Source organism: Nelumbo lutea, chromosome 7, assembly GCF_056320005.1.
Source record: "Nelumbo lutea isolate HS-2025 chromosome 7, American lotus-T2T, whole genome shotgun sequence".
Taxonomy (NCBI): Eukaryota; Viridiplantae; Streptophyta; class Magnoliopsida; order Proteales; family Nelumbonaceae; genus Nelumbo; species Nelumbo lutea.
Window position 1 is genome coordinate 18,641,774 of NC_142690.1, and position 20,369 is coordinate 18,662,142.

The 20,369-nt window shown below is 36.2% G+C and overlaps 1 protein-coding gene across 1 annotated transcript; it reads right to left on the reverse strand.

The window, feature by feature from the left end:
- Positions 1–9,581: 9,581 nt before the first annotated feature.
- CYP94D2 (cytochrome P450, family 94, subfamily D, polypeptide 2) lies at positions 9,582–11,378 on the reverse strand. The gene has a single exon (XM_088953221.1). It carries the CDS (start codon positions 11,174–11,176, stop codon positions 9,653–9,655), a length of 1,524 nt encoding a protein of 507 aa, XP_088809347.1. The 5' UTR covers positions 11,177–11,378; the 3' UTR covers positions 9,582–9,652.
- Between the last annotated feature and the right edge of the window lie 8,991 nt (positions 11,379–20,369).

A 20,369-nucleotide genomic window follows, 5' to 3' on the forward strand; every position in this document is an offset into this window, starting at 1 on the left:
AGGGTATAGAGAAGTGTTTTTCAAACAGGTAAAGGGAATGTAGGACGGTAGGGCATGCAAAAAATCAGCTATTCTGAGCTTCATTCGATTAATGATTTCATTCTATAGGGCTTGGAATGAAGTCTGAGAAGAATTATGTAAAAAAAAATCCATCAGACTTGGAACTAAAAGTCCGACAAAAGAACAAAAACACCCTTGGATTTATTCTCTTAAATCAAGAAATCTCATAAGATGAACAACCTACAAATTAATCAAAGTGAAATCCCTTTGTCGTTCTGATGGATTTTGTGAAAGATAAAATCCCTTTGTCTTCAAGTAATTGGAAGTTTGGAACCCCTTTGAGGAGAAAAAAAAATCCTTTCATCATTAACCTGCAAATTAATCTGTAAATCCTTTTTCTTTTTCATATGTTAAATTTTGAGTAGAGGTAAAGTGAAACCCCTTTGTCGTTTACTCCCTCTATCTCTCTGAGTTCATATAACAAAAAAAAAAAAGAAAAACATGTAATAGGGGAGGAGAATTAGATCGAAATCCTCACCGCCTTTCCCATCTTACTCTAGGAAAAACCTTGAATGCTTAGAAACCCAAACCCCTTTCTTTTTCACTCACCTGAGTTTTTTTAGTTCTTGTTAAGAGAAAAAAGTCATAAGGTGGAGAGAAATTAGGGAGCTCAGCGGTTGTACAAACTAGAAAAGAAATGAACGAGGTTGTTACGATTTCTTGACATCAACATCCAAATTGCTACCTGGGTTGAATAGTTCGACGATTCAACCGCATGGATCAGTGGTTTTATGATTAAGGGGGTGTTTGGTAATGGATGAAAAATTGGTGGGTGTGGATTGGTCCACACCACACCCTGTGGTAGGGACCAATCCACACCACACCATAGTCCACAGTTGTTTTGAATTGTGGACAAACTGTGTGGACTGGACCAGTCCACACCCACAATAGCATTTTGTAGTGTAGTGTGGACTAGTCCATACCACACTTTTTTTATTCCATGTATCTCATGTACATTTTATAAATGATCTACACCAACATTTTAAAAAATGACCCGAAAATGGAACTGTTTTGGTCATCGGTTTCCATGTCGATGGTCCAATTGTCCGATTCGAATGGATGGCCCATTTTGACAAACAAATTAAAAAAATAATTAAAAAAAACGGTAAAAAACCATTGAACATGTTGATGGTTTGACTGCTCGAGTCAACAGCTTGTTGAATTTTTCAATGGTTCTTAGCCAAAAATTGGGTTTCGGGTAAAATGGAACCGGTTGCCTGGACGGTTCCCGGGATAAACCGTACGATCGTCCGGGTCAATGGTGGTTCAAAACCTTGATCTACATAGTTAATCATAAATATCTAATTTTTGGATTTTATATGATAAATATATTGAAAAATGCATCAATGAATTAATATTAACCAATAAACATTATTTTTTTTTATAAACAATAGTAAAATAATTAAAATTTTCAAAAATATATTTTAAATATCTAATATAATTTTATTGATAAAACATTAAAAATAAAAATAAAATAAAAAATTAAGTAAAATAATTTATATTTTATTGACAAAAATATTAAAATGTGAAATAGACAATAGGGTAGCCTGTCAGGGAAAGTGTGAAGTAGGGGATCAAAAATCAAGTGTGGATGGTCCCCAACCACGAGATTTTACCGTGGATGAGAAATTGGGGTGTGGACAGGATCTGCCCCATCCACACCCAGCCGAATGTGACCAAATCCCATGGATGAGACCGTCCACGATATTTAAGCGGTTCCGAACACCGCCTAAATCAACATTTTTTTTTATAAAACAACAGTCTCGACTTTAAATGGAACAGGAAACATAACCAGTTTCTGAATTGAACAGTTCGACCGCCTGGATCAACGTTATATTTTGTAGCAAACACTAATGTGGACCCCACTAAGGTGGTCCCCACTATTCGTATGTCAGCAATAAATTATGATTAGGATTAGTCTTTTATGATTTCAACTTTATCTTATCTTGCCATGTAAGCAATTCAGTCATTTTATAAGTGTGATACTATGTATATAAATTTAAGAGTGGGGCGGCTGTTTCAAAACAACCCAACTCTCTCTTTTCTCAAAATCTCTCTCTCTCTCTCTTCTCCCACTTCTTTTCTTATTCTTTTTCTTCTTCTCTTTTAAGTGTCTATTCAATCTTGAACGACTACTTGGTATCAGAGCATTCGATTTAGGGTTTCTCATGCGGAATTAATTCATCCGACCACGTGAGAATTATTTAGGGCTGAAAGATTTTTTTTATTTGACTGATTCTTTGAGATTACGATAAGTCTTCAACAACACCTTCCTTGTAATCAGGAAGAGTTAGAGAAGAATTAAGTGATCAAGGTTAGGTTTTTGATCAAGATTGGAGTTGCTAATAAGATTTTTTGGTTCTCTCATCAAGATTGAAGTTTTCAAAGAAGATTTTCTCAAAGATCAATTATGTTTTCAAAAGTTTATATGGTTGATCAGAATCAAGATTAGTTTTGAGCAAAACTGAAGTTGGTGATCAGAATTTTAGGAAGATTTTTGAATCAAGATCAGTTTTTTTAGAAATTTTCAGGTAAGGTCTTATTCCTTCTTGAGATCAGCAGCAAGGATAGCTTAATTTGTGAGGTACGATTATATAGAATTTTTTTTCTTTTCTAAAAAATCAGAATTGTTTAGTAACTTTTTTCCCGGATCGATGTGTTTTTCAGGATCTAGAGACAAGGAAGGTGATTATGACTGGCCGTGAGGCAAATGGAGTCTATCTGCTTGGAGGGAGTTCTCATTGGGAAGATAATGAGACTAAGAGGTCTTGTGTTTCTTAGTCTGTTGATCAGGCTATGCTTTGGCATAATAGGATGAGTCATTTGTCTTTTCATGCTTTGAAGAGTTTGTTTCCAAATTTATTTGAATCTATCTAAATGTTTATTTTGAAATGTAAGAGTTGTAAACTTACAAAATACTGTAGGACAATCTATTCATTAAGTAATAATAGAAGTAATATTCCATTTGAAATTGTGCATACTAATGTTTGGGGACCTTACGATACCACTGCCATGGGGGGGTATAGATATTTCCTACTGTTTGTTAATGATTATACTCGTTTTTCATGAGTTTATCTCATGCATTCTCGAGATGGGGTTCCAACATTGACCTAGATCTTTCATGAGATGATTTTTACCCAATTTGGGGTCAAAATCAAAATTTTTAGATATGATAATGCAAAAGAATATTTTGCAAACCTATTAGCCTCCTATTTGCTTGAACATGAGATTATCTATTAGAGTATATGTCCTCATACACCACAGTAGAATGGGGTTGCTAAAAGAAAGAATAGACACATATTGGAGGTGGCCAGAAGTATTATGTTTACCTCCAATGTGCCTATACGTTTCTGGGGGAATATTATTCTTACAACAGTATATCTCATCAATATGATTCATTCACGGGTTCTTGACATGAAACCTCCATTTACCCTCTTATATCCTGATACAGAGTTTTTTACCATTCCCCTTAAAACCTTTGGTTGCACATGCTTTGTTCAGATTCTTGGCCCTCATCGTTCCAAGTTTGATCTTAAGGCCTCAAAATGTATTTTCCTTAGTTATGCACAAACTCAAAAGGGATATTGCTGCTATGAACCTATTTCTGAGAAAATATTTATCTCAATAAATGTCACTTTTCTTTGAAGATGTACCCTATTATCTAAGGGTTTCTCCTCAGGGGGAGAGTAGTAAGGTTGGGATTAACTCGTCAAAAGTTCATTTACCTGTCCCATTAAGTGAAGAATGGTGTAATGGGGAGGGTTGTCAGAGGTGCAGGGATGTGAGAGTCTATCATAGACGATGGAGGCATGTTGATTTTGGTCATCAGCAGTCCTGGCCAGCCCCAGTTCCTTCTACATATCCAAATCCAAGTACCACAATCTCTTCACTAGATACTATAGATGAGAGATCTTCCACCATGGAGCCTTCACTTTCATTGAATGACCTTGACCTTCCCATAGCAGTTCGTAAAGGCAAATGTTGTTGCACCACATCTACAACTCATTGCATTTCTCAGTTCTTGTCCTATGAACATTTGTCTCCCTCTTACAAGTCTTTTCTTGCATCCATTGCTGAAATTCCCATTCCCAGAACAGTACAAGAAGCCTTGTCAGTTCCTAAGTAAAAAAATGCAATAAAAGTAGAAATGGATGCCCTCATCAGAAACAATACCTCGGAGATAGTTAATCAGCCTAAAGGGAAGAAACCAGTTGGATGTAGATGGGTGTTCAATGTGAAACATAATGCTGATGGTTTCGTTGAAAGGTATAAGGTCCGATTAGTTGCAAAGGGATTTACTCAGACATATGATATTGATTACTTGGAAACTTTTGCACCAGTAGCAAAGATGACCACTATCAGAGTCCTATTATTTCTTACAACTGATTACTCTTGGCCGTTGTATTAGATGGATGTTAAAAATGCATTCCTTAACGGAGACTTGCAAGAAGAAGTTTACATGAAGTTGCCTCCTGGATTTTATGGTACAGAGACAGGAAAGAAGGTTTGTCGGTTGAACAAAGCCTTGTATGGACTAAAATAGTCCCCTAGAGCTGGTTTGATAGATTCAGACGACCCCTTGAAAGGTTCGGATATGTACAGGCCTAGTCAGACCACACCTTGTTTATTAAGAGAGTGGATTCTTCCTTAACCTTGCTTGCTGTATATGTGGATGATATTGTAGTAACAGAAAATGGTAATAGTGAGATTGGGTCCCTTAAGCAACTCCTTCATCAAGAGTTTGAGGTAAAAGATTTGGGAGAAATACGATACTTCTTGGACATTGAAGTAGTCAAATCCAAGCATGGGATTTTTGTTTCTCAAAGAAAGTATGTTATTGACCTATTGGAAGAAACAAGAAAGTTGGGTGTTAAGCTTGCTAACACACCTATTGAACAAAACCACAAGATCAGTGTAGAGCTTGAAGATAAAGCTATATTTCAACGGTTAGTTGGGAAATTTCTTTATCTTTGTCTCACTTGACCCAACATCAGTTATGCAGTCAATGTGGTTAGTCAGTATATGCACTCTCCTACAACTACTCACCTCCTTGCAGTTGAGAGGATACTAGCATATTTGAAGAGGTACCCAAGCAGAGGCATTTTATTCAAGAATAATGATCACATGAAGATATAAGTTTGCACAGATGCTGATTGGGCTGGGTGTGTTGACGATAGAAGATTTACCTCTAGATATTGTGCTTTTGTAGGAGGTAATCTTGTCTCTTGGGGGAGTAAGAAACAAAATGTTGTTTTCTAGTGCTGAAGCTGAATATAGGTCCATGACAAATGGTGTACTTGAGATTCTATGGTTGAGATCATTATTTGAGGAGTTAGATATTGTTTATGAGAAACCCTTGATATTGTACTGTGATAATTAGGCTGCCATCAATATAGCCCATAATCTGGTACAACACGACAGAAATAAGCATATTGAAGTGAATCGACATTTTATCAGAGAGAGGGTTACATCTCAAGAAATATACCTTCCATACATCACCTCCAACATGCAATTGGCAGACATTTTCACCAAGGCGGTTTCAAAGAAGAAGTTAGAGGCAGATCAATGCAAGTTGGGAATGACAAGCATCTATTCCTGACTTGAGGGGGAGTGTAATGAACACTAAGGTGGTCCCTAATGTTCGTATGTCAGCTATAAGTTATGATTAAGATTAGTCTTTTATGCTAAGATTAGGATTAGTCTTTTATGATTTCAGCTTTATCTTATCTTGTCATGTAAGCAATTCAGTCATTTTATAAGTGTGATACTATGTATATAAATTTAAGACTGGTGCGGTTGTTTCAAAACAATCCAACTCTCTCTTCTCTTTCTCTCTCTCTCTCTCTCTCTTCTCCTACTTCTTTTCTTATTATTTTTTTTCTTCTCTTTTAAGTGTCTATTCAATTTTGAACGATTACTTTTTTTAAAGGGATTATAGCTGATAAGGGCAACTTTTGGGCCCTAATATCAATAAAAATAATACTTTTAATAAAATTTAAAAAATATGTTAACTTTTTAAAAATAATATCAAATAAGGGCAAAAACACTGCTCATCTTCTTCCTCTTGTAGATCATTCATTAGAGCTGCTGCCCATCACCCTCTCTGGCAACGCCTCCATCCACCTCTGCCAAACGCCACCACCTCCATCTCTGGAGGTTCTTAGAGTGATGCTGCAGAAGCCCCCAATCAATGACAAGGTCCCAGTATGTGGTTCCCGCTGCTGAAATGGCTGAAGTTGTCACCGCCAGGATTTTATCAAACACATTAACCTGGCGGTGATGACTTCAGCCATTTCAGTAGCGGAAATGGCTCACCACCAGGATTTTATCAGCCATTTCAGCAGCGGAAATGGCTCACTGCCAGGATTTTATCAGCCATTTTAGCAGCTGAAATGGTTTCTGATTTGATATTTTGAGCCTATCACTACTACTGTATCTTCATATTTTCATGAATTGGAGAAAATCCTAGATCATCAAACGTTCTAAACCAAAGGATGATGTAGCTACAACTGAATTTTACCTGGGAATTGGAATTGCAGTAAATTTCTTAAAAAAAAGATTGAAATACTAGGACCTTGTCATTTCAGCAGCGAGTACTGGGACCTTGTCATTAATTGGGGGCTTCTGCAGCATCACTCTAAGAACCTCTGGAGGTGAAGACGAAGGCGGAGGTGGGCAAAGGTGGCGGCATTGGGCAGAGGCGGAGGCGGGCGGAGGTGTTGCCGGAGGTGGATGGAGGCGGTGGAGACAAGCGAAGGCATTGCCGGAGGTTGCCAGAGGCGGCGGTGGACGACAACGCTGACGAATGGTCTACAAGAGGAAGAAGATGAACAATGTTTTTGCCCTTATTTAATATAATTTTTAAAAAGTTAACCTATTTTTAAAATTTTATTTAAAATATTACTTTTATTGATATTAGGGCCGAAAAGTTGCCCTTATCAGTTATAATCCATCTTTTAAAACATTGATTTCTACTTGATAAAAGCATTGAAAATTGGAAAAAAAAAGAAATTAGTACAAAATCCCAAGATTAGATTTTTATTATTTATTACATGCGATCGATTGCACTAGATGCTATTAGGTGTCACATAGGAGAAAAATTGTCTAAATGGTGTTTTTTTTTTTCCTTTTTGAAAGCGATTTTTATACGGTCAAACAAGATAATGGTTTGGTGAAGGGTAATTGCCAGTACATAATCTTTGTATTTCAGCTAACCAAACAAGATAATGGATCGGTGAAGGGTAATTGCCCATGTGGCATTGATGAAAACATTTGTACTTGTTCAATTAACCAAACAGCGTAATGGTTTGGTGAAGTTTAATTGCCTATGTGGCCTTGATGTCAATGCAATGTATCAAATACACCCTAATTGAGATGGGGCTTAAGGTTCAAACTGATTGCATAGATTTGATATACCTAAATTTAAATTTGATTGTTGAATGACGTATTTTATTCATTTTATATTGATCGGACTTTGATAAGTGCACATAAAATTATGGTTAACGGTTTGCTCTCGTTTACACTACAAATATGTTCAGTGCAAAACTTTATGTATGGTATTTATTGTCCTTAAATTTGTACTGTATATATTTATATTTAAGGTTCAATTTGAAAGGAGTATAAATATAAATTTGTAGAGTGTAAAATCTTGTATTTTGTATTATTTTGTATATATTTATACCATATATATTTATATTTTGTATTCAGCTTTAGAAAGAGTACAAATACAAATATGTATAATGCAAACCCTTGTTTTTTTTTGTATTATTTTGTATGTATTTGTATTATACATATTTGTATTTGTACATCCTCAGAATTGAGACTTAAAATAATACAAAATACAATATATATTTGTATTTTGTAAAGTGCAAATGCATCTAAAATATATAAAATACAAGGTTTGATACTCTACATATTTGCATTTGTACTTCTTCCAAACTAAGCATAAGGCTTAATTGGGAAAGAGTTCCAATACAAATATATACAGTTTAAATACATACAAACTACAAAGTAATGCAAAATACAAGGTTTTGCACTCTACATCTTTGTATTTGTATCCCTTCAAAACTGAGCCTAAAACTTTGAAAAGAGTACAAATATAATATGTACAATAATAATATATTTAAAATTTCAAATAGTACAAATAATTTGCAACTGAGCCTTAGTATCTTTGTGGAAACTGAAATTTACATCTTAATTTGTGTTAGATCCTAAATCCTTCGATTTTAAAGGGTTTCATGCATGTCTATGAAAGATGTGGAGATGTTCTATTATATCCATGGTTCCATCAATAAATTCCAATAAAATAGATTTTTCTTAACTTTCTATTTTTTCTAATAAAAATAAACAAAAAACATTTATTTTATTAATTAGTAATCAAGGTTGATTATGGTTTAATTTCTCAAAGTTTCAATTATGTAGTAAAGCATTTTCGAAAAAAAAAATTATGTAGTAAAAATAAAATAAGTACTTATCAACTCATGCAATTGGTATGCATCAAACAAGATGGGTCAAATTAATTTGGCAATGCTGATTTTTTATGTGGGCCCCCAACCAGCTAACGCCCAACTGAAATGATGGGTACTGGGCCGCAAACCACAACTACGATCGACGATTTCAGATCTCTGCCCAACTGTCATGGGGTAGATCTAGAGTGGAAGAAACCCGTACAGCGTCTAGGCCAAGATAGGTCAGGACAAGCCTTTCTGCGCTTAGAGGCTAGGAATTGCCCGATGGGATGGCTCCACCAAAGTCAGTAGCACTGGATCAGGACCTCAAGTCTAATGACCGAGACACTCGACTGGCTCAGACCGGTCCATGGGAAGCACCACTTATATGCTAAAGGGGGACAATCATAATGCAAGGCGACTGTGCGCCGAAAAGGTAACTGGGCCCCGATGTGAAGGGTCTCCTGTATGTCGATGATGACAGGCACCTGTGTACCATGATGATAGGCAACCACTTGGGCTGGAACACACCCATACGCTAGGGGCAACGAGATAGCTCAATCAGTTTGGGCAAAAGGCTGGCGAGGTGAAGGGTCATGCTTGAGCCAGGCCCGCATGCCAAGTCTCCCTTGAATGTCGACAGCTCAGTGCCGATCCAACACTGTCTCCATGAGCATGTGTGCGCCCATGATGAATCCTGGTAGTCATGCTAGCCATTAACTAGGGCCGCCCCGCAAGGGATGAAGGTCTAGGAGTGCCAAGGTTAGGCACCCAAGGAGGTCGACCACCCCTCATCAAAGAGTACGTTAAGCTTTTGATAGTATGCCTGAAGATAACATCAATTCTCCCAAAAATCTTACAGACGAAAATGACGGTGATGTCCCTTAACGTAAGCCTACCAAGCGTAGGCAAGACTAACCTGTGTTAGACCGTAACACCACGATGGGCCGCAAACCCCACTCTGACTTGTATTGGAAACATCTCCCAATGATAAGACCATCATCTCTGAAACCTATTCAATACATGGTGGGGATGTGCTGTGGGATATTGTGGGGCCTAGATTTGAACTCACGATGACAAGACAAAATTCTGATATTATTCTGTAATTTATAATTTTATATACAGTAACACACACTTAGTCGGTTCTAACTCTCAATCTTGTCCACACATCTCTGCTTGATCCTCACCCTCAGCCCTCCCTTTATCCTAAGCGTCAACGAGAGCAGATGCTCTGGACACTTGTCTCCATCCACCACGTCCACGTGGAATCTCTCTATTGCAGACGCTGCAATCGACTTCATCTGTATATACGCCATATCTTTCCCCAAACACATCCTCGGCCCGGCATGGAAAATCGGATACCGAAACGGGCTCTCCTGCCGATACGTTCCGTTCTCCAGCCAACGCTCCGGCTTGAACTCCCTGCAGTCCTTCCCCCATATCGCCTCCATCCTCCCCATCGCGTACGTGTGGTACGTTATGAACCACCCCTTTTTGATGAACGAGCCGTCCGGCAAGACGTCGTCTTCCCGACACGCCTTTGTGTCAACCGCCACCGGAGGATACAGTCTCAACCCTTCTGAGAGCGCCGCTTGTAGGTACTGCATTTCTCGTAGCTCATCGTAGCTATACGTATCGCCGATACATTTCCCTTTCCGAGCCCGAACCGATTCGAGTTCGTCTAGTATGTTTCGCTCTATGTCGGGTCTGGAGGACAGTATCCAGAAGAACCAAGCAAGTGACGACGATGTCGTGTCGCGTCCTGCAAGTATAAAGCTTATGACAATGTCACGCAGGAACTCGGCCGAGTTAAACTCGTCTTCCATGAATCGCGAGAGTAGATCCTCGTTGTTTTGCTTCTGTCTTCTGTTTTCCATTCTTGACCATATGATCTTGTCTGCAAAATCATGAACGGTCGAGATGGCTTGCTTCAGTCTTCTCTCGGATCCTATATTCAGCGCTTTCTTTACCTTCCACAGGAAGGGGAACAAGTACATGAACCGGCCGGCGCTCAACGTCGCGGCCTCCTCAAACGCTTGAATGAACTCGCCGCTGGTGGTGCCGTCGCCGCCGAGACAAACGGGGTCGACATCGAATGCTAATTTACAGACGTTGTCGAACGCGAATCGCTCTAGAATGTCTTGGATATCAAGAATTTGGTTCGTCTCGCTAGCTCTCTTCAGCAGAGGAATCAACCTGGTCTCTATCTCCGCCTTCACGTTCTCCATGACGAAGCTCCGGAGAGACTTTGTATTGAATTCGAAGCTCGCGGTCTTCCTCTGGACCCTCCACAGATCGCCGTCGGAGTTGAAGATGCCTTGGCCGAGGAAGTCTTTCAATAAGGCGATGAAACGGTCGCCTTTGGGGTAGTTCTCGAAGTTGGCCTTGAGCATGTGCTCGACGTTTAATGGGTTTGCAGTGATTATGCCGTTAACCTTTCCGGGGCGGTAGAAGGTAGCGGTGTTAGTGGGGGTGCGGCTGAGGACATCGGTGGTCCAGTCGAGGAAACGGTGACGGTTTTTTATGAACTCCGGTAGAGTTCCGATGAGAGGATAGATTTTGAAGCCTGCGTTGGAGTTGGATTTCTTGCATGAAGGATGGAAGTGGAGATAGAGATAGAGGGAGAGGAGAAAGAAGAGCAGGAGAGACTGGAGAGAGAAGAGATCCATAGAATCTCGAGGGTTGAGATTCGTTTGTGGGTAGAGTTATCACTTATCAGTGATATTAATGGTTGCAGTGGGAGAGAAAGAGCAGGAATTTTGATGGCCACACAGATTGAGGTTCAGACAAGCTAGATAATGATAATCCTTTGATGTCATGTCAAGACCGTGGACGGTTTGAAGGAAAAGTGAATAGAAAATCCCGAGTGGTTTGATAGCGTGTGAAGAAAGAAGTCTCAATGAAACTGTTTGTATTTTTAGGTAAAATTCTCGATCAGTATCCGTATTTTGGCTCGAGTAACAATTACTGCTGTAAATCTCGAAATTTCAAAATGTAATAATCCACCACCTGAACTTTTAAAATGTTACAATTTAGTATTTAAAATACCATTCAAATGCTATCTGATTCTTTTTATCAATTATCCTAACATTAACAAAAATCTTAAGTCTTAGCCTTTTTTATTTAAAAAAGTTGGAAGAATCTAAAATTTGAGATTGTGTTCATTTTATTGTTAATGTTTGGATGGCTGATAAAAAGAATTAGATGGCATTCTTAAGACATTTTTGACTTTTCAAATACCACTTAATGACCGATTAACAGAAAGGTTAAAGATAAGTATTGGATTGTCACATTTTGAAAGTTTGGGTACTAAATTGACGCATTTTAAAAGTTTGGATCCTGAATTATTGCATTTTAAAGTTCGGGGACCAAATTGTCACTAGCAAAAGGTGGCAAGTGATGATGCACAGAGAGAAAATTTTGCTAGGGCAGCTGTTTGAGAGTTTCATCTAATGCGTCAATCCATTTTCTTACTCAAAAAACTATTCAAAACTGGTCCGGTGTAATGGTCTCTTAAACAAATTGAGGTAAAAGGAATATGACGATATTTTCGATTGACTGACATTTTTGATTGAGCCAATTATTATTAAATTTCAATTCAATTATTATTTTTTTTTCGAAAAATTGCAATGCATCCGATTGTAGAATTCTGGATTTCACTGCAAATTTATACAAATCAAAGTAATAAATACCCCCACCTTAAAACAATAATACCCACCCATGAATTGGCATCAATTCTAAGCTGGCACCTACCCCAATTGTACGATGGGGCTAAGAATTCTTAGGGTGTGTTAACAGTCATTCTAGTGGTGTTTAGTTAATCTAAGTTGAATCTCCAATCAGATTGGTCAATTTTCTTTGTTAATTATTTTATCTTAGTATTGATTTTCATTAATAATATTTTTTTATTATTTTTTAACATCATTAATACGTTTATTGATTTCCATTAAATTTTAATGGAGTTTGAAATTAATAAAATTATTTTTATAGCTACTAAATGATTATTATTTTATACTAATTTCTGATTAACATTTTTAAATAATTTTTATTAATTTTCTTAATAAGATCAATCGAATTCATTTTTTTTGTTAAATAATTTTGCATTATTTTTTGTTACTAATAAATGAACTTTAAATTAATAAACATAATTTAAAATTAATAAATATTTGATAATTATAACTTTTATTAATAATTTTGTTAATGAAGCTGATAACACATTGCAATGGAAAAATCTATGATGCCTATGAGATATGATACCGAAAAGGCTTTAACTAATCAAAGCTCTTCTGATCAAAACCCACTTGATTGGTTACCAATCAATGCTCCATATTCTTTTTTTCAGTATTATGTTTTTTCTGGTATCATAGTCGAATCCCATCACAATAACTTGTGGATACATTAAACCAACTTGCATACAGGAGGCAAACAAATAATGAAATGAATTAAAGGCAATGGAAAACTCATAAATGTTTTGAATATGTCCTTTAGTTTAAAGACTCACATGTCACTTAGGCTTCGTTTGGGAAGAAAACAAAGTCCAGTTCAATGGAAATATGCACCCCAAGTCAGTTTTCCTGCTGTTTGGTAATGCTGTAAGTGAACCCCAAAAATTGAGGAAAATATGCAATCTTGTCAATATTTTCCTTGATTTTGGGTTGTAAATGTACATTGAGAAAATGGAAGCTAGCAAACCTGTCTTCCATCAATGGAAATAGAACACTGATTTGCTCTCTTCATTACATCTTCTCATCAAGGAACACCACACCAACGGTTACTTTTCATCAATGGCTACTTATCATCTTCTCGACCTTTGACAATGGAAACGAAAAACTTGAACTGCTATTTCGAGCTCCGACGGACTTCAAATCGACATACGGCATTGCTAGCTATTCTGAAAACCTAAGAACATCTCAGGTATGTTATCTGTCCTCCTCATAGAAATTCACTAGTGATGGAAAGCCAATAGACCTCAGAACATTACCGTATTTCATAGTACTAATAAACATGTACGTGCATTTTTACGTGACAGTATCTCCAAAATAAAACTATTTGCAATTTATATATGGACAGTTATAAATAGGTAGTTTCTTAACTGTTATAAGTGGATAGTTTTTGAACAGTTATAAGTGGGTAGCTTCTTAATTGTTATAAGTAGATAGTTTTTGAACAGTTATAAGTGGGTGGTTTCTTAATTGTTATAAGTGGACAGTTTTCGGAATGAGAGTAAAGAACATATATGCCATTTTTATGCCCATTGTATATTACTTAGATAAGAGGTAAAGATGTCTAATGAAAAATCCAGAAAATGGTGTTATTTGCTCTTTTATTAGTAGTATAGATTTGGAAGGAAAAAGTTGTTGCCAAAAATAGGTTTGGGAAACACCAGAACATATAGAGGCCAAGTTCTATTAGGGGTTTCTTCTACTTTCCCCTTGGTTCCCGCATGTATTTGGGAAAAATTTTCTACTACAACATGTCTGAATGTATCCTTACTAATAATAATGTTTGTAATTTTTTTTTTTTTTTTTATGTTTTGCAAGCAACAGGGCTTCATAGAGGCCAGATCTCATTTGTTTTCACTTGTTATTCTAGCTAATAAATAGTCGATTCTTGATACTCGAGGGTACAAAGCCTCTGACTCTAGGTTTGCAACGTAAAAAAACTCCTAAACAACATCTAATTTGCATTCTTAGTTTACTTTCTTCCAACCAAACAACCATGGTTGCAAATGACTATAAAACAGGTTTGACTTTTGCATTACCTGAATCATGTTTATTTGCATTTACCATCTTCCCAAACGGAACCTTATGCAATATGATGATATGTGAGCATTGATTGTATGATTCACATATACATGAAAATATTAGCAACGTTTTCTGATGTGTGGCTTGGAGCATGAGAAAACAGTGCTTTTTTGTTTGAAATTGTTGCTGTTAGGTAGGACTGTTAGGTAGGACGTTTCTTGGAGCAACAACTTTTTGTATTTAGTACCAATGTTTCAGGAAACATTTCTTGCACTTCTACCCATTATCCATTGCCACATCATTGCCTCGTAGGCAACAATGAGCTACAGCTCCAAGAAATGCTAAATTTAGCATTACTCCAAGCCATGTCTTCCCAATTTCCAAGACAGCTTGAAGTACCGTTTTCTATGAAAAAATAGTTCCAAACAAATAATTGTTTCCTAGAACACCGTTTTTTTCCTACGACGCTAATGTGACACCATTTTTTGGAGCAACAAGAATGATTCCAAACAGACAGTATATGACGTTGTGACTAGAGCAATATTGACGTGCAAGACACATTATATAACTACCAAGTCATTGCTTACATCATTAAACCATGTCTTTCACAAAGAAAGAAAAAAAAAATTACATACCTTGTAGTTTCATAAACAACATTTTTTGATAATTGCATTTAAGTTGGCCCCCACCTAATATAAACCAGATGAATCATTTAGGGCAGTTAATAAACAAGATGCCTATTAGATTTTTGTAATGCCAATTATGCCCTTTACATGTTGCAAACATTGTGCATCTTCTTATTTTGAACCCCGAGGTGTTCATACATTTTTTGAAAGCTAATTAAGTACGTAAAATGGTATTTTCTTCTTCAAATTTTTTAAAATGAAATCCTAACTCTGTGTATGGAAGCGATGTAAAACGTTATCGGTTTAAAAGTTTATGGCAGTTTAGTTTTGTCGGCATTTGGATAGATTGTAAATCAAGATTGATGTAAAATTCTACTTTGGTTTAGATTTTTCGGCATTTGGATAAAATGGATTTTTACATCATAAATCAATATAAAACCTTATCAAAAGTAAATTAAACTTTTATATCAATTATTAATGTAAATTCTACATCGATAAAATCAATGTAAAACTCAATGCTTTTCTCCATGCTTCTCGAAGCTCAATGGTAACTTTTTTTCTTCAGTGTAAAACCTCATCGATGTACTTTTACCTTGCTTCTATAGGAAAGAATACAAATACAAATATGTATAGTACAAACCAATCCATGTCAACATGCCTCCTTTCTCAAAACCCTCCTTGCTTTCTCCTTTAACTCACTCATTTCCCCTTCCCACCACCTTCCATTATGTCAAGTCAGCACCACTCTTTCCTCCTTTACAAGAGTGGCCTATGCATTTAAACTTATAATGTTTCGGAATTTTTAATTTATCTCCAACTCCCTTCTGTTCTCTCTCAAATTTTCAATAAAAATAGGGTTATTGTTTTACTTTTTTAATTGCAAAAATAAATAAATAAATAAATTACACTCCTTCCTAGCTAGCTTCTACAATCTTTCATGTAAATATGTAGAGGCATGTTTCTGTTTTGAGTAAGCATGTTCAGTGGCTAATCTAAATTTCCTATTATTACACTCCTGAATCTACTAGGAAATGAATGATTTAGTTAGACTATTCCATGGTTTATAACTTTTCATAGGAGGAGATTATTGCAGTTCAAAAACACTCTGGTTTTTCATCGTCTTTCTCATGAAGAGATTAATGTGGTTCTTCAGAGTGAGGATATAGAATGAGAAGCCAACAAAAAGATTTGAGGTAGCGATGGTGGCGGCAGCTCAGTGAATTCTATGAAACAGAACGGAGAGGGAGTAAAGGTAAGAGGAAGGATGGGGAGAAAGTGAAATTGAGCCAGGACAGACGGTTGGATTGAGGGAGTTTCTTCAGAGACTAGAGAGATTGCATTTGAGAGAGAAAGAGAGTATTTGCAGAGAAAGAGGTCAACAGATTGAGGTTGATTGTTTGGATGAAACAAAAATATCTAAGGGAGTTTTTTTTTTTTTTCTTTTTTCTAAAACAAACTTCATGAAGATAGAACCCCTGTCTTTTCGTTTCCATTGTGCAACCTTTTTTTCCATGATTCAATAGGCTTCATAAATAAACCTCATAAACTGCCAAAAAACATGCCAAGAACTTCTTGGCCTAAGAAAGAGTCTAGCATCTTCCATCTTGAAGTGCAGAGAAGATAAAGTTAGGCTTACCAAGACTAAGGAGAAAATTTTGGAGGATGTTCAAAACCTTGGGAGGTTTCTGCTACAAGAACTTTTCTGTAGGCTCAATTTGGAAAGATTACAAATACAAATATGTAAGTACAAAGACATACAAAGTTATACACTCTACATATTTGTATTTATGGCTCAATTAGGAAGGAGTACAAGTACAAATATCTAGAGTGCAAAACCTTATAATTTATATTATTTTGTATATATTTGCACTCTACATATTTGCATTTGTACTCCTCCAAATTGAGTCTATTATACTCCTAAACTGAGCCGTAGGAACATTTTTCAACTAAGCCAAACATCCAGAAAGAAATAGCTTTTTTTTTTTTTCGGTAGAAAGATATTTCATTTAAAAGGCCAAAAAAACAGCATCAAGAAAACAACAGGCAAACAAAGAAAAACTGCTGAAACAAATAAAGACAAGAAACCCAACAAGAGGACAAACATAAATTAAGACTGCATTTGAAAATGATGCAAATAAATGTGAATGCAAATATGCAGAGTGTAAAACGGTTCATATAAATTACAAAATTGGGTTAAAATGGATGCAAACATAAATTCCACCAAAGCATATGCTTTTTTTTTTAATCAAAAGCCCATTTGAATGCAAATTTGCTTCTTTTTTATTGATATACTTTTACATCTTATTATCAATGTAAATATGTATTGATCTGTCATTTATCAATGCATAAATGTAATGTTTCCAAACACAGACAAAAATAAACCAAAGTGCAAATTTACCCTAAACCAAGATTTACACTCCATTTGCATTGTTTCCAAACGCAGCCTAAAGAAAATCACTAAATCTAATCAACTTCTTACTGGTCCAAAGCTAAAGAGGTTGACAGGTAAAGACAGGGTAGCACCATTTGCATTTCTAAGACACTTGCAAAACCTGAAAAGCTTTCCTATCGATCGGGCCTTAATATCTTCACAAAATATCCACTAGGATAAAGTAGTCTGGTTCAAAAATTATCAAATTCGTATCATTCTCTACCGCAAAAAGAACTGCTTTCCAAGAGGGCTTTCACCTCCATCAAAAGAGGGAGTTTGCAGAGATCTGCCCAAAACCAGCTCCCCAGCAAGCAGCATCTATCAGCATCATACACCACAAACTTAAGGAAGCTTTATTCTTCTTGTAGAAACCTTCATCTATGTTGATCTTTAATCAGCCTGGATTTGGAGGACACCAAAAAGTTTGATTTTTCAACATGTTAACCTTTGAAGATCTTTCCAATTACTGCTGCAAAGTTTGATATTTCTCCACTATTGACCTGCAGATTACATTTAACACAACATAGGGATTTGCATCATTATTTTCAAAGGAAAAACTGTTTCTATCTTTTCAGATTTCCCACAAGGTAATAGAAACATTAACAATTTGAGATAAGTTACACTTTCCCAAGGGTATCAGGCTGTTACAAAACCAGCCTTCAAAGGTACTAAAAGACCTTGCATGCTTGGGGTTCCACTCTTTCGGATTTTATCATCTACCGTTAAAAGCGATTGTACCTACAATTTAAATGGACCGAATGCTTTCTCCTCAGAAAATGTCTTACATGGAAGGAATGATACCAAAGAAAAAAAATTGCTGATTTCTTAAAAATCAGCGACTTCTAAGGAGGGATCGGCAATAAAATCCCAATTACATTTCCTATGGGGTCTGACTTTGGACAAATTGGATCAGGAAACCAGGACGGGTTTCTATTGCTTCTACCTGATTATTGATTTATGTATTTTGGAATCATAAAAATACATGTAATTCAATGAGAGGAATACATGTATTTTGGAATATAAAACATCACGGTTGACTTGTTATGTATGGAACTTAATGAGAGGAAATAGAATAAAAACTTATTATAGTAATTGAAATTATGATTTTTTTCCTCATAATAATGAGAGGACATATTAAAAAATAAGGATATTTAAGTCTAGAAAAGTCTAAAAATACAACTACTATTTCCATCCATTATGGTAGTATAAATATAGATATAAATTTATACTTATGTTTAAATATTTATTTGGTAGCTGGAAGTTAGTGATTTTGCAAATGCCAAAAGCACTTTATGAAGTAAATACTATAACAGCTTATGCTTACATTTTTTACTGGATTGACAAATATGAATTATATGAAAATTTAAGAGACCATTCATACTTTTTATAATATAGATATAGATATAAATTATATGTGCTTAGTTGTTTGTGCACAAGTATTACCCTGGATTGATCACATACTACAGAGTGTCATATTAGTATCAAATAAACCAAGGCCTCAACCCAACCTACCCATGTTGAATCTAAGCCCATGTTTTGAGAGGCACAAGTCTATCCATAATCCAAATATTCATACCAAACCCTGTATTAACATTTGGATTAGATCAGATTGGGCTTTATCAGGCCAGCCCAAGTTGCAGCTACCCGTGACTCAACTTGATTACTTGACAGCAATATATGCTATTCTGCCTGTTGAAGGAAATGCCAGGCTCCTTGAATTAGGACGAAATTCAGTTGGAGAAGAGTGTCTCAAAGTGTAAAAGCGATCATGTTCTCTAATATGTAACTGTAGGGGCTTTGCTTTTTCTATTGTTCTGGACCTCACTTTATTCTCAAATTTGGGAAGGTATACATGAAACCCCTAATGCTCTTTTTTTTTTTTTTTTTTTTTTCCTTTTTTCTTTTGGGTTGGTTTCACGGGTTTGGTCAATTTTTTGTCAGGTCTAGTGCTAAGTTGGTTACCCAATTTGAAGATATTTGATAGTATCGAGTCTGGGCTTCCCAGCAGGACCCATTCATTTTTATTGAATGGTAGTTGGCATTGGTATTGACATTTATTGCATATGAAACAATATAAAAAACTGCTTGTTTTATTGCATATGAAACAACTATTTGGTTTTACCGTTTATCAAATAAATAGTAGAAAATTGAAACACTTGGATTTTTATGCATGGGGCATTTGGGGAAACGTCAAATTCTTGTTTTCCCCAATGCTTTAGCATTTCTTGAAATCAAATGCTGATGTAACACACTTTAAATAAGTATTAATCTGAGATGGAAAGTGAAAATGTTTAAAGTAATACCTAACCAAACAACAAAAATAGAAAATATTTAAAGTGAAAAGTACAAATAAATCTTTAAAGTGAAAAAATACAAATAAATGACCCATCTACAACCAAACACATACTTAATACGACTCCAAGCTGAGCCTGCCCAAGCCCAAGTTGCACTCTTACCTTGTGACTTGTGAGGGTGTCCTGTTGAATCAAAATATCCTTGACAGTATGACTTAGTACCGGTGGACCAGTTTGCCACTTGGCATCCCTCTGTTTGAGGAGGTGTTTGTCCGAACCCACGGAGGGGCAGGCTCTCTTTGTAGTGAATGCTAGTGGGTCTGACATATAATACCCTGCCCATACGGGGGCCAAAGCTGGAAAAGAAAAATTCCCATTTATTTTTTATGATCTAAATCATCTCTTAGGCTGTATTTGGCTAGATGGAAAACAAGGGACGAACTTAAGAACCAACGACGAAAGTAGTGGGTTCCCAATCAATGCCCTTGTATAATTCAAGGCTCAAGTTCATTTCCTGGGAAGGGGATTTGCTACTGTCGGACAAGGTAGAAATTATAAAAACCAACGACGAAAGTAGTGGGTTCCCAATCAATATCAATAGAACAATGGTTGAGTAAGTCAAAAAGGGAAAAATACTAACAACAATTCCACTCCTGCTGTGTGTCAAATTTGCAGAAAAATTAAAGTTTGAAGACATTGATTGAGACAATGGGTTCAATTAATCACTCTAACCAATGAGAATGCATTCCTCAGGATCTAGTAACTAT